General features: G+C 35.1%; 1 protein-coding gene across 3 annotated transcripts in view; it reads right to left on the bottom strand.

The window, feature by feature from the left end:
• Positions 1 to 13,024, bottom strand: part of CEPT1 (choline/ethanolamine phosphotransferase 1) — a 29,509-nt gene that overhangs the window by 3,593 nt on the left and 12,892 nt on the right. For 2 of the 3 annotated variants that reach the window (XM_060772477.2, XM_060772481.2), the window contains exons 4-5: positions 11,192 to 11,333; positions 3,807 to 3,891 (exon numbers count right to left, since the gene is read on the bottom strand). In XM_060772477.2, coding sequence (XP_060628460.1) covers positions 3,807 to 3,891; positions 11,192 to 11,333 — 227 coding nt within the window. Of the gene's footprint in view, positions 1 to 3,806; positions 3,892 to 9,287; positions 9,373 to 11,191; positions 11,334 to 13,024 lie in introns of all 3 variants that reach the window. The other variant, XM_060772478.2, reaches the window with a different exon arrangement.

The raw sequence follows: 13,024 nt of genomic DNA, 5'->3' as shown, positions 1-13,024 counted from the left end.
CTGAAACTGTTCTTTTAAAATATAAGCTGAAAACTGTTATGTGGGGGGAAAGAGTGACGTGTAATTGCAAATTCAAAACAACTTGAAAAGAATAATTTGTTTTACCCATTAAACTGTAATTGCAGGGAGGAACACTTATGTGGGTTGCTTCTATTAAGTCTGATAGACAGGAACACACAAGCCTTTTCTGAGTGTGCCCACGAGATGGAGCCCTTCACACAGACCAATGTTTCACCTTCTTATGATCCTAGATAGGTTTAGCTAACCAGTTCACTAGATCCTTTGTCATTTTATTAATTTCCTTCTGGAAAGAATGTGTGACAGTAAATACTAATATTTGATTTTAAATGTCTTAACTTTTATTATGCATGATTTTATCTGCTGTAAGCCCCCTTGTGCCTTTAAGTGGGGAAAGGAGGGGTGTGAATTTCTTAGATAAATAAATAAATAAATTTTACAAATAGTTCTTTTTCCAGCAGTGATGAGAGGAGCATCCTTATGTGGGACATACCACAGCTCCCTTAGTCAGGTGTGTAAACTGGCATACATGATGTATAATAGCTTCACTATTCGCTGTAGTACCCACTGCTCAAAAGCACCCTTGGCAAAGGTGTCCAGTTTGTAGTGTCTATTGAACATGAAAGGTGACTTCGGCATTGCTGCCCTACAAAGCTTTGGAAGTGGGGCATCAACATACAGTGCTGTTGAAGTAGATGTGTTCCTAGTGGACTCGGCCAGAACTGGAAGTGCAACTCTTAGAGACTTGCAGCAGACAGCATTGCATTCCCTGATCCATCTGCTTAGGATGAATGTGGATCTTTTCTTTCCCAAGGATTGCTGGTTGAAGGAAGTGAAGAGAAAATTCAAGCAACAGAAATTGCTTGTTCTTTGGAGATATACCTGGATGGCTTGCTGTATATCTAGCACGTGGCCTCTCTCATCTAAAGATTTGGTAGCTTTAGGGCAGAAGACCAAAAAGGTTGTCTCCTGTTCTCTATGAAAGGTGCAATTCATTTGACTATGAAAGTAAGGCCCAGGGACAACATGCAGAGTTCTCTGCACACAAACAGAGATCCTAGTTCCAATATTCTACACACAAAAGTGATAGCAATCAGAAAGAGCATATTTCGTATAAGGATGTTCCCTCCTCCACGGCTGGGGAAACATTTAGTTTGGAATATTATTTAACTGTTAGACATGAATAGAACTGCAAACCTCGCTGTGTTCAATAATCTCATTTCTAAGTGTGTAGAATAACAACCTTAATGTAAAACAAACCATGATTTTTGCCACATTTTTTAAATCTTGGCTGCAAACCAAAGGTCTAGGAACAATTGTGTGTGGCTGAATGAAATAGCCACTTTTTAAAACAGTTCACATTTTAAAAATATGTGAATGGGATGTATGGAATCTTAAGATTCAACCAAATTTTCCAAGTTACACATAAGAGCAAAGATGAAATCTTTGCTCTTCCCATTCATATACATCCCAGTCATATATTTTAAAAATGTGAACGTGAAGGGACAATAAAGTGCATATGACTTAAATTCAGCCTGTATTAAAGGAGACTCAATAACACAGGGATATGTTGGGCAATCTTTCTAACTCTTGCCTCCACACTACTACTTAGCAAACAGGAGTTCTAGCTGTGACTAGAATATATCTATTTGAAAACAAAATATTTTCAATAAATACTACAAACAATGACACATAAACTAGAACTAAGGTCCTTATATAAAGCAGAGGCTAGTCAATAATGTCTTGTCTTGGTCTCAGATGTAATCATATTTAGAAAACAGTCATGAAAATTGCTTGAATTAAGTTATGACCAACAGGTCCATATTTAATATGATTAAAGCACTAATGCTAATGGGAAAAGATGGCCAGTTGACAGCTGAATCAACACAAGGCCAGCTAGAATTGTTGCTAAATCTGAACTTCTCTCACTCAAGAAGGATTAGAAATAATTCAGGGCTGTGGCTATGTCTGCAGGTTGGAGGAGGTCTGGATGTGGCACAAGTCAGCTCTTCCTCATTGTCCTTTTGGCTCTTGTACCTACAGCTAGCAGAGCAGATTGGCAGACAGACTGCTCTGTATGCATATCTTCATGATCTGTCAGTGAAAGAAGGTTTTTGGCATAAGAGGCTTGTGGCTAATCCCAATTACCTGATGCATTTTTAAAGTTAGAATTACACTACCTATATGGAACCAAACCACTAATTGTCAGTTAAAAATATTCAGTCACCATGATTTTGGATGCAATCCTAAATCCATGTCCCTAGTAGGATTACTTTCAAGTATGCACATAGTATTCTGCTGTTACAACATTACTTTGTTCTGTAATTATTTCATTCAATTTAACATGAATTTCACATTTCCCCTCAAAAGAATGAGCAAAAAACCCCAGAGTTATCTTAATTCTTGAACCACTCACTTGAACTTCTATTTTCAATTACTACAAGATTTTTCACTGTACATATCACCAGTATGTAGCTTCAGTCAGAGTATGTGTGCACTTATCCATCTTTTTTTAAGTGATGAGAAACAACATGGCTGCCTCTGTTTTATTATCTTGAAAATATCACTTCATTTCTTCTTTAAAAGCTAACAAAGACATGGGAGGTAACAGCTACCCTTCCTTTCATTATGTATGAATACAATGTTTTACCACTGTAACCATAAACAGGTTTTTGACATGACCGTGCAAATGCTGGTATGGTACAGAAAGACCGCCAGAAAGAAAAGTGGAATGTTTGAAGCATAATATGTTTTTTACAAAGTGATCTACAATTATTTTTCCAGCAGTAAAAGTCATTGAAAGAAGCAACAGGTGTTGAAACAGACTAAACATACACTGCTTTAAAACCTTTTGTTAGTTCTAACTAAAGCAGAGTCTGTGAATTTACTGGATTTACTATATGGAGACTTACCTTTCAGCGATTGGTCTACAATAGTTAGGACTAACCAGCAGGATTTTAGCCACCATATAAAAACACAGAACATATCCAAAATAGACTTCAATATCATGTATTTTATATTAAAAAGAAAATTAAGGTTTACTTTTTAATCTACTAAAGAAATTTTCAACTATGCAACACTGATTTTTAGATTGATAATAGATTAAGAAAAAGTCTATTTTTCAAGCTTTACCTAATATTTAAATTGCAGAAAAGTGATTTTTATAATGAATTAGTTTTTGCTTTTAGCAGTAATTTTGCAAAGCAAGACACACACAGCTGCTGTGTTACGGAAAACGCTATGTTTTAGTAGACATACATAGCATGCTTTAGCATCTATGGCAGCCAAATAATCTTTGAGAAGGACTTTTTTTAAAAAATACTGTCAATATGATCACCACATTCCGAATACTCCGACTTCTCAAAATGGTAATAATCTATAAATGGCTATGATAGTCCTTGATTTCTACCATAAGCAGCGACCTTTTAATTGTGATGCCTTCCATCTTAATTTCATTTTTCTTTCTTTTCAAATAAAACGGAATCAAGAAAACTTCAATTTAGGCCAGTGAACGGTTCAGCAAGATATACTTTGTTCAACTGACAAACAAAATTAATTCTTATTGAAAGGACTCCGGGTCACCTCTCTTTGAATTTCAAAATGTTATGAAAAAGAATGACAATGTAGTTAAATATAATCTAATGCAACACAGATATACTTCACTGGAAGACAGTTAAGATCTTTTCAATAAAAACGAGATATCGTTCTAAATATATAACCAAACACAGTACAGTAGATCGAAAAAAATGAATTACATTACATGGGATATACAAGATTAATGAAATTACCATAGTTTGCCAAAAAGTTGGTCCTCCGATCACTGCCAGTAAATGCATGACTATTATGAAGACTTGCACTTCAGTCACATCAATTCTGATTAGGCACAAAAAAAGCAAAATTGCTCGAATCAATTTTTAATCAGTTTGCAAGCATGGCAGCTCTCCTTTATCATGCACAAGATAAAACAAATCAAATAATGGAGGGGAAGATTCCAATGCGCCCATACTGTACTGTAGCTTATTAACTATACAGCACAGAAAAAGGAGCTAAAGTTAGAGGGCTATGACTTTAAACAGGACAAAAGGAGAGGACAAGTGCATACAAAGCCACAGATGTTTTACAGTTCTGCAACAGTCAGTCACCTGGCAATAAAGACAAGCTGATTTTTCAAATATAGCAGCAGCTGCTTCAATCTAGCAGATGACTGCCTAAAAGAAAAACTTGCAAAATATCCTCTGTAAGCACTTGTACTTCCCTCCTTTCCACAGTATGGCTTTGCAACAATGAGGTTAAAACGAGTTGTTGGAACTATCAGTAGTTGGAGAAATGTCAATGTCAAACCTTGCCCACCAAAAAAAGAGCACTCCTCTTAGCAGAAGTGTTAACCCTCATCACAATCCTTCTTCCTTCATTTTGTAGTGCTATTCATATAAATCTGGTGCTGACAGTTTTTAACAGTCTCTTTATTAAAGTTCAGTTATTAGACTGCAGGGTAGCAATATTCTATTCTTTTATTGCACTCAGATACAATATTCCTCTCCTCTGATTTGCCTTAAGCACACTGAAAAAACTAACCATAATTTCCATGTTGAACAAAGTTTCAAATTAGGGACTGACATGTATTTGAAAATTCTGGCTAAAAGGGGCTTCTGGGCAACAACAGTGTAGACATAACATTGAATGATGGTTGATGTAAAGAATGGTGCTTTGCGTAATAGGAGGGAAGATAGAAAGATTGCATAAGCAGCTCTTGGCTCCTCATCTTAGGGTGCTTCTACACAAGTGGTTTTCAACCTCTGGGTCCCCAGATGTTTTGGCCTTCAACTCCCAGAAATACTAACAGCTGGTAAACTGGCTGGAATTTCTGAGAGTTGTAAGTCAAAACACCTGGGGACCCACAAGCTGAGAACCACTGTAGAACAGTGTAGAGCAGCATTACAGGATTCCATAGCACTGAACCATAGCAGTTAAAGTAATGTCAAACATTCATTCATTCTACACTGTAGATGCACCCTAATATTTAGATGCAAGTAGTGTTGTACCATGGTTTTGTAGTAAGGCAAGTCTTTATCTGTTTTTTAAGGGCATGCCTAACTTGCAGGCTAACCTATAATGTTTTTGATGAGTAACAATTTAATATCTGCATGCATCAAATATATGATCCCTACCACATGTATTTATTTTTATTTATTTACTATATTTATACCCCACCCTTCTCACCCCGAAGGGACTCAGAATGGCAGTTTCAAGCACCAGAAGACCACAGCTTGCTGTGGAGCAAACAGTTCCTGGTGAAACAAATGGCCATGCTGGTAAGTGGGCAAACCCTGCCCATTTCTGTCAAAGTTATCCCCAAATGATCAGTAACATCAAAGTTGGAAATGCCATCTATCTGGCATTTGGCAGACAAAGAGTTGTCAAAGTTTAAATTATTTCATTTCCAGGATTCGGCTTCATTTTTTACATATGGGAAGGGATGTTGTAGGTTCCAAGAAATCGGCAAAAAAAGTTTAGGAAAAATCCATCTGCACTCATATTCTATATATTTATATTAACGGAAAAAACAAACAACTAATTCCTTATACAGTCTATTTCTCTTCCATAGGCATTACTAAATTACTAGTCCATACCAGTATTTTTATTTGCTTCACAGCAAAAGCAAAAAGATGAATTAAGCAAACTTTAGTCCTGGAAACAAAACACTACATTTTGTATGTAGATTGTCCCTACTACATAGCTTTCTATATGAAGATTCAAGGCACTGAAACAAACTGAGGGTATATGCCACAATCTAAAGGTTCAGTCACAAAACTCCAATATTTTCAAGAAGTAGAAAGCCATTTATTATATTTGTGGCTTTACATCAATAAATAGAATATGTTATCCAGTCACTTCTAACCAAAGATCTAGTATCTGTAGATGCACAGCAGTCTTGGAGTTTTTCACTGATTTAGTTCAGAAATCACTGGTTCAGAAAGTTTACATAGCAATGCCCATGATGGAAGAAATATACTCACAGTTGTAACATTTAAGCAGAATTAGCTACTATGTGTAATAACTGACCACTTTGCAGCATGGAGAAACAGTCTGTTTTGTGAAAGGAAATGAAAATTTTGTCCAGTTTCTAAGCAAAAGTGCCATTACACAAAGTGCCTTTACATGAGGAATTAAGACACTTTAAAGATAATGGACAGCTCTGCTTAAAGGCGACAACACACATAGATTTATATATATATATATATAGGCATACAACAAGAACAGAGAAAACACGATTAAGTAATCTTGCATAAATCACAATGTTAGTCAAAGAGAAAAATTAAGGCTTTAGAAATATTTCAAAAGATTTATAGCAAAAAATAATATCAGAGGGTGGTAACAGGATGAGGTTGTAAGATAATATTGGAGTTTAGCATATGAACTCTCCTAACATAAGAGAATGCTAATTTCAAAAATCTACCTTTGTATAGTTACAAATTACGTTAAATCATGTATGTGTATGCAGGAAAAACTCTATGATCAGCCTGCATTATTAACTATGTATGTTACAGGGAACTGATAATCTTGTATCACAAATTGAGGTTAGAAAAATATTTACCAGTATCTTGTCTGTGTCACATTATAGTACACTTTATCATACCCTGCTTTAATCCAAGTTTTGTAAAATAATAGTGTATGTCTATTGGGTTTTAATACACTAAGTTTTAACGTCTGTGAGCTGATATATCCCCCTTTAGTCTTTTCAGAGAAAGAAAGTACAATATTGAAAGGGGAAATGTTGAGAAGCTTGCCAAGACCTAGTTATGACATTGAGGGAATCATAATGTTAAATTCAAAAGGGAAAGCAAATGCTGCAGTCCTCCAAATTATTCCCCAGTTTGGGTTAAAATCTGAATTTCAGAAGAATTCCAAATTTATACCCTCCCACCCATGGGTCCTCAAATCCCAGAATGTCCTAGAAAGGATCCTTCTGCATGTGTAAAGCTGTCAAGTGTAGCCAGTTATCAAAGAGGACTGAGTTTTCTCTTCTTCCTGGCTGATTTTGGCAGCTTAGCTATCAAACTGATAGCACCAGCATATGCCACTCTGTAGATACATCTATAGAGGAAACTGGCATTCCCCATTTCAAGGCATCATACTGATACTACCTGTTTAAATATTCTTTTAAAGTCTATCAGATTAGGAATCCCCGGTGGCGCAATGGGTTAAACCCATGTGCCAGCAGGACTGCTGACTGAAACATCGGTAGTTCGAATCAGGGGAGTGGGGTGAGCTCCCATCTGTCAGTTCCAGCTTCTCATGCGGGGACATGAGAGAAGCCTCCCACAGGATAGTAAAACATCTGGGCATCCCCAGGGCAATGTCCTTGCAGACGGCCAATTCTCTCACACCAGAAGCGACTTGCAGTTTCTCAAGTTGCTCCTGACACAAAAAAAAGTCTATTAGATTGAGTTGTGCTTAAAAGAGCATATTTTTAGATAACTAGGAAAAAATATCTCCTGGACACAATATGCAGTCAATTGACAAAGATCTGGAGGAATTTCAATACATCCCCAATTAATTGCTGGAGGCAACCAAATTCACACCAGCTTGTGTAATAAACCTTCCACTTCCTAATTTTTTCTTCTTCATTTTCAAATGGCTCAACATTTTCAAGCAACCTGATATGAGCCACCTATCTGTATTTTTTTAATCTGCTGCGATAATCTTTTTTTGAGATAGAGAAAATGCTGATTATGCTTAACTTATCTGTATTGGTTTTTTGTTTAACAAAACCTATAAGTTTTTTTTAAAGTTCTAATTTGTAGACATGTTATTGTCTGAATTTGCCTAGAGCCCTCACAAAGTACTTTTAAAAAGTAAACTGGGGCACTAAGTGGACATCATCACTGCATCAATTCAGTCATAAAAACATTTAGGGGGAAAAAAAACCCTCCAGCCAGTTGCTACTTATTCATTCTAAAATTATGTAATAATTTCAAGCAACTAGGAAAATAAAGTATTTTTTATTTTTAAAAAAAACCTAGCCTAATTTAGTGAAATAAATTTGTTTGCAAATAATTCACATACTCAGTGCACCAAATTCCTGCTGTTCTCTTTCTTAATAAAGAAATAAAACCAATTTTGAAATATAAGCAACACTGAATTAGGTAATGTATACCAGGATGTATGTGATCTCTCTTCTGAAGAGGTTTAAGGTATCTTTTCCTTAAGGGAAAAAGGTGCATCCTCACCTGACTCACTCTCCATAATCAAAGCAAGAATATACTCACGGAAATATACAAGAATATGGCTGTTTTAAATGTGATGGCAAACATGTTGCAAACAATATGCAGTACAGAAGTACATTTGAGGCCAATTTCAACAAACATTTTCTGCACTCAAACTATATTGGGAAATCTTTCGTTAGGAAATGTATTTTATGTTTAAACACAATATTAGCAGAAAGTGAAACTGAAGAAAAGGAAAGTTATATAAGATCTTGAAATATTTAGAAGATCTAAACTGATGTATTTTTATCAAATATGTTTAAATCAGAAACCTGCATTAATATCTTTCATGCTAGATTATAAATATCTCTTAAGGGGAAAACATATTTCTATTGAATTCTATGACACAACAAAGTTTTTTAAAAACCCCCACAAAACCGCTTCATTTTTCTTTAACATGTATGTGGAAGAAAGTTCTACAGTGGGACTTTTGCAATACTGTTCACATCTTCTTAGGAAAGAGCCCTATAGGCTTTCCTAAGATGTAGGGCAAGGAATTCTAATGCTAGGAATATTTTTCTAATGTCAGTATATTCTAACATCAATATATTTCAAGGTAACTATTTATCTACCTAAACATTATTTTTTCTGGTGGAAAGGTTTCTAGCAAAATAGGAAGGAAATATTCCAAAGGTGGTTCCAACAAAATTAATCCAGACCTTATGAAAAGAGATGCTTCCAACACTCTGGGACTCTTCTCTTCAAAGAGGTGAAGTCAGTTCTGTATGTTTTATAATAGCCAATAGAGAAAAAAACACCAGAGTTTCAAAATAAAGCTATGTATGTTTTTAGAACAGAGGGGTGAGGGGAGCTTCACAATCTGAGTTTTTATTTCCCCTCTAGGCACTACAGACTGTGTTCATTGAAACAAATGTCTTGGAAAAAAATATTAGGAAAGCAATTTTCAATTTTTTCCCAGTTACAGCGTGCATGACAAAGAGGTGCTGTCTCTAGAGAGTTCATGCCATTGTTCATTGGGTAATGCTGATTTCTATCAGTTACCGTGTCATTCCAGAACCCAGGTCCCAGAGTTCCTGTGAGAAGGTGAATTATTATAATACAGAGTTCAGACTCTGTAACATCATATCTAGGTATGAGGGAAAGAAACATTTAAAAAAACACTTTAAATATCTTCAGCTTAATAGTATCATGCAAACAATTATGGATGTGGACTTGAATTGAAAGAAAAATCTCTCTTAAAATGTTTCAGGTACAAAGGTAGTCACAGAGAGGAGTAAAAAGCATTAATAATAGATACTCCATGTTCTAATAAAATCAGAGGCAAAGCTCCTACTGAGCTCAATGACTCTAAACTGTAATCAAAACCATTTTTAAAATGTTTGAAAATATCCTAAAAGCAAACATAATTCACATATAGGTTTTCAATTAAAACTCACAAATTAAAGATTTGCAGTTTAAATTCCAATATTTAAATCCTAATTTCAAAACTATTTAATTACAAAAATAAAACAATTTCATTCATCACTCTCGGTGTGAATCCAATATTTTCCTCTATCAAAATAAATGTTTGTGGTTATATTTATAATGTTTTCTTTTTATTTCCAAATCTACTATATTATACAAAACTTTTGGGCAATAGGAGTAGATGAAAGAAGGAAGGACTTCTGAAGGGTTCCATAACTGAAAAAGTTTGGGAACTACTGATCTAGAGGATTGGCTCCCTGCTGTGCTCTACAATGAATACATTTGGTTTCATTTGTTTTCTATCAATTCTTGTTCAGAATAAACACATATTGTATTTTTACTAGTTGGGCTTCTAAAACAATTGGGAATCAATACTAAGCCAAATAATGACCTGTCTTCAAAATTACATGAAAATTATTTAAATTAGAACATATTTTTAAATAGTTGGCCTCAGCTACCTTTGCTATCACTCCTGGTTGTATGGTATGCTCCGGAGTGTATCATCAAGGTACTCATTTGGATTCAGCATGTCAAAACACATAAAAGGCATTCAAGCAAACTCATAAAAATAATGACTAACAGAAGGAAGATGTTTAGTTAAGATTTTTTTTTCAAAAGAGAACAGAACATATACTGATGAAAAAGGAGTCACTATTGCAGGGGACTGAATTCTCTAATTAATCACTGACCAACCTGTAAACTACATATATTGTGCTGCCCATTCCATTAGCTGTAAAAGTCAATGTAGCAAAGGCACTCATCCTCTGCCAAGAAAAGCAACTCATAAATCAGTCAGAATTGCAGTAATTTAGTTTTATACTTTTTAAAAATCAGAATGTATGACTAATCCACTTAAAAGGGGCTCATTTAAGACCTGCTGCAAAACAGAATACTCATCACAGATCAACTGTTGTGCCAGCACAATTCTGCCCTCCTCAACATTTTATATTGGAATCACTTCCTGAAGCATCTGCTAGCATAATAATATCCCAGTAGTGTTGGAAAGTTCATCACAGTACATTCTGAGTCCTATTTCTGGATTATACTTACTAACTCCTCTCTCTGTAATAATGTTCATCAAGCAATAATATAGAGAATCTACAATTTTTAGATGGAATCTTTCATTCATAGGTCTCTTAATCAACATTATTCTTGTTCCAATCTTACTGAAGTCTACAGGATTATTTCACGACTACTACTGGATAATGTCTGTGAAATACAATCTATTGATTTGTCTTATAAAATATGAAAAGGGAATTTTATGATTTTGAATAACTGCTATGAGTTTATATTGTTTTAATCAATGTATGCTATTGAAAACTGATTAAATGATGACACTGTGTCCAGTTGCTGTCAGACTAAAAACTATACCATTATTTCAATATACAGACATGAAATGTATAAATACACACTTATTGGCTTAAGGTTTCAACAATACAAGATGAGACAACAATTGTTAGATTAATTTAATATTTACTTACATTCCAAAGCGCAGTGTTCCAGAAACATAGGTCTGCCAGTGTGCACAGTAAAACATGAACGTCCCAGCAAAACAGCAGAAGAACATCCAGTCAGGATTTGTACCCAGCTGCACAGCAATACACGTTCCCAAAACCACAAAGACTGGAGGCAAAAAATCAATTAAATGAATATAGATTACAAAACCAATGCACACACATGCATACATGTGTTCACAAATCCACTATTACAAATGTTCAACATCCTGCAATATGTAATTGCTACACTCTTGTTCCTACTGCCTTTTAACCTTGATATAGACTGCTAAAGAAGATTGTTAAAATTTAAGGTCAAACTGGGCTATAAGATTTATGCATAATGTACATTGTAAAACAAACTACATTCCCAACATAATGCAACTAGAAAAGCTTATCAATTTTTATTAAAATTCAAATTGACATATTTGAAAGATTGATTATATTTTTAGATTCAGTATGAATAACTGTGATTTCAAAGCTATGCACACTTACCTAGATGTAAGTTTCACAAAACTCAACAGGATTTACTTTCAAGCAGATATGTATAGGATTCTGATACTAGTGTTGTTGTTATATGCTCTCAAGTCATTTCCAACTTATGGCAACTCGAAGTTGAATATATTACAGGATGTTTGGGGGCAAATTGATTCATAGGGGGTTTGCCATTGCCTTCTGAGATTGATAGAGTGTGACTTGCCCATACCACCCAGTGAGTTTCTATGACTGAGCAGGGATTTAAACCCTGGTATCCCAGTGCCCTAGTCTAACATGCAAGTCACTACACCATGCTGGCTCTCACCAGTAGTAACATTTCATAATCAATTAGAAGTTTGGGTGTGTTGATTGTTATGGCTATGTTATCAAGGCACAGTCTCTTGTGCAGCTCTAGTAGGCCAGTTACTATACCAAAGTAATAAGTAAAAGAAAAGGTCTGGCAATAAGAACAAAGTTAGTTTCCTTCATTTTCAAATTCTACTTTGCCATCTCAAGCCTAATCAATGATGAAACTGACAAGAGTCAAACTTCTAACTCTATGATTCTAAGAGTGAGGATGCTTTATGACCAGCAGGGAAACACACTGCATGATCAAGAATTTTTTTTAAAGGTGATGGAAACAGTATACTGAAGAACTATATAAAAGAAATGAAAGGATGACAGAATCATTTAAGGAAAAACGATTCAAAGACGAACCCACCAGTTTACAATGTGAAGTGGAAGCTATGCTCGAAGCACTTGGGAGAAATAAATCACCAGGAACTGATGGCATATCAATAGAGCTGTGTCAGGTTATGGAGATAGAATCTACACTTGTTGTAACTCAAATCTATTAACAAATACAGAAAACAAAGATGGGAAATGTTCAATACACATTTCATCCCCAAGAAGAGAGTCACTAGGGACTGTAGTAACCATTGGACTATTGCAGTAATTTTGCATGTAAACAAAGGGGTAATCAAAGTTCTGCAGCAAAGACTTTTACCATATACTCTAGGGCGGGAGAAATACCAGATGCCCAAACTGAGTCTGGAAGAAAAAGAGGCATAAGGGATCATATTGCAAATAAAGAATTTAAGAAGAAAATGAGCCTATACTTTATAGATTGTTGTAAAGCCTTTCAATTTTGTACGTCTGTAAAAAACGATGGAATGCTCTTAAAGAATTGGCTTTACCATATTTGATTACCCTAAGAAAGTGTAAAAATTAGAGGAAGGAACATCTACAAGTCGTCTTTGGGCTGAAAAGGGCGGGATAAAAATGTGGTAAATAAAATAAATAAAATACAATTTAGCATATGCAGATTTAACTATTTAACATATT

This window comes from Anolis sagrei, chromosome 4 (genome assembly GCF_037176765.1).
Source record: "Anolis sagrei isolate rAnoSag1 chromosome 4, rAnoSag1.mat, whole genome shotgun sequence".
NCBI lineage: Eukaryota > Metazoa > Chordata > Lepidosauria > Squamata > Dactyloidae > Anolis > Anolis sagrei.
Note: the sequence above shows the minus strand (reverse complement) of the source record. Positions and strands in the feature narration are given on the sequence as shown.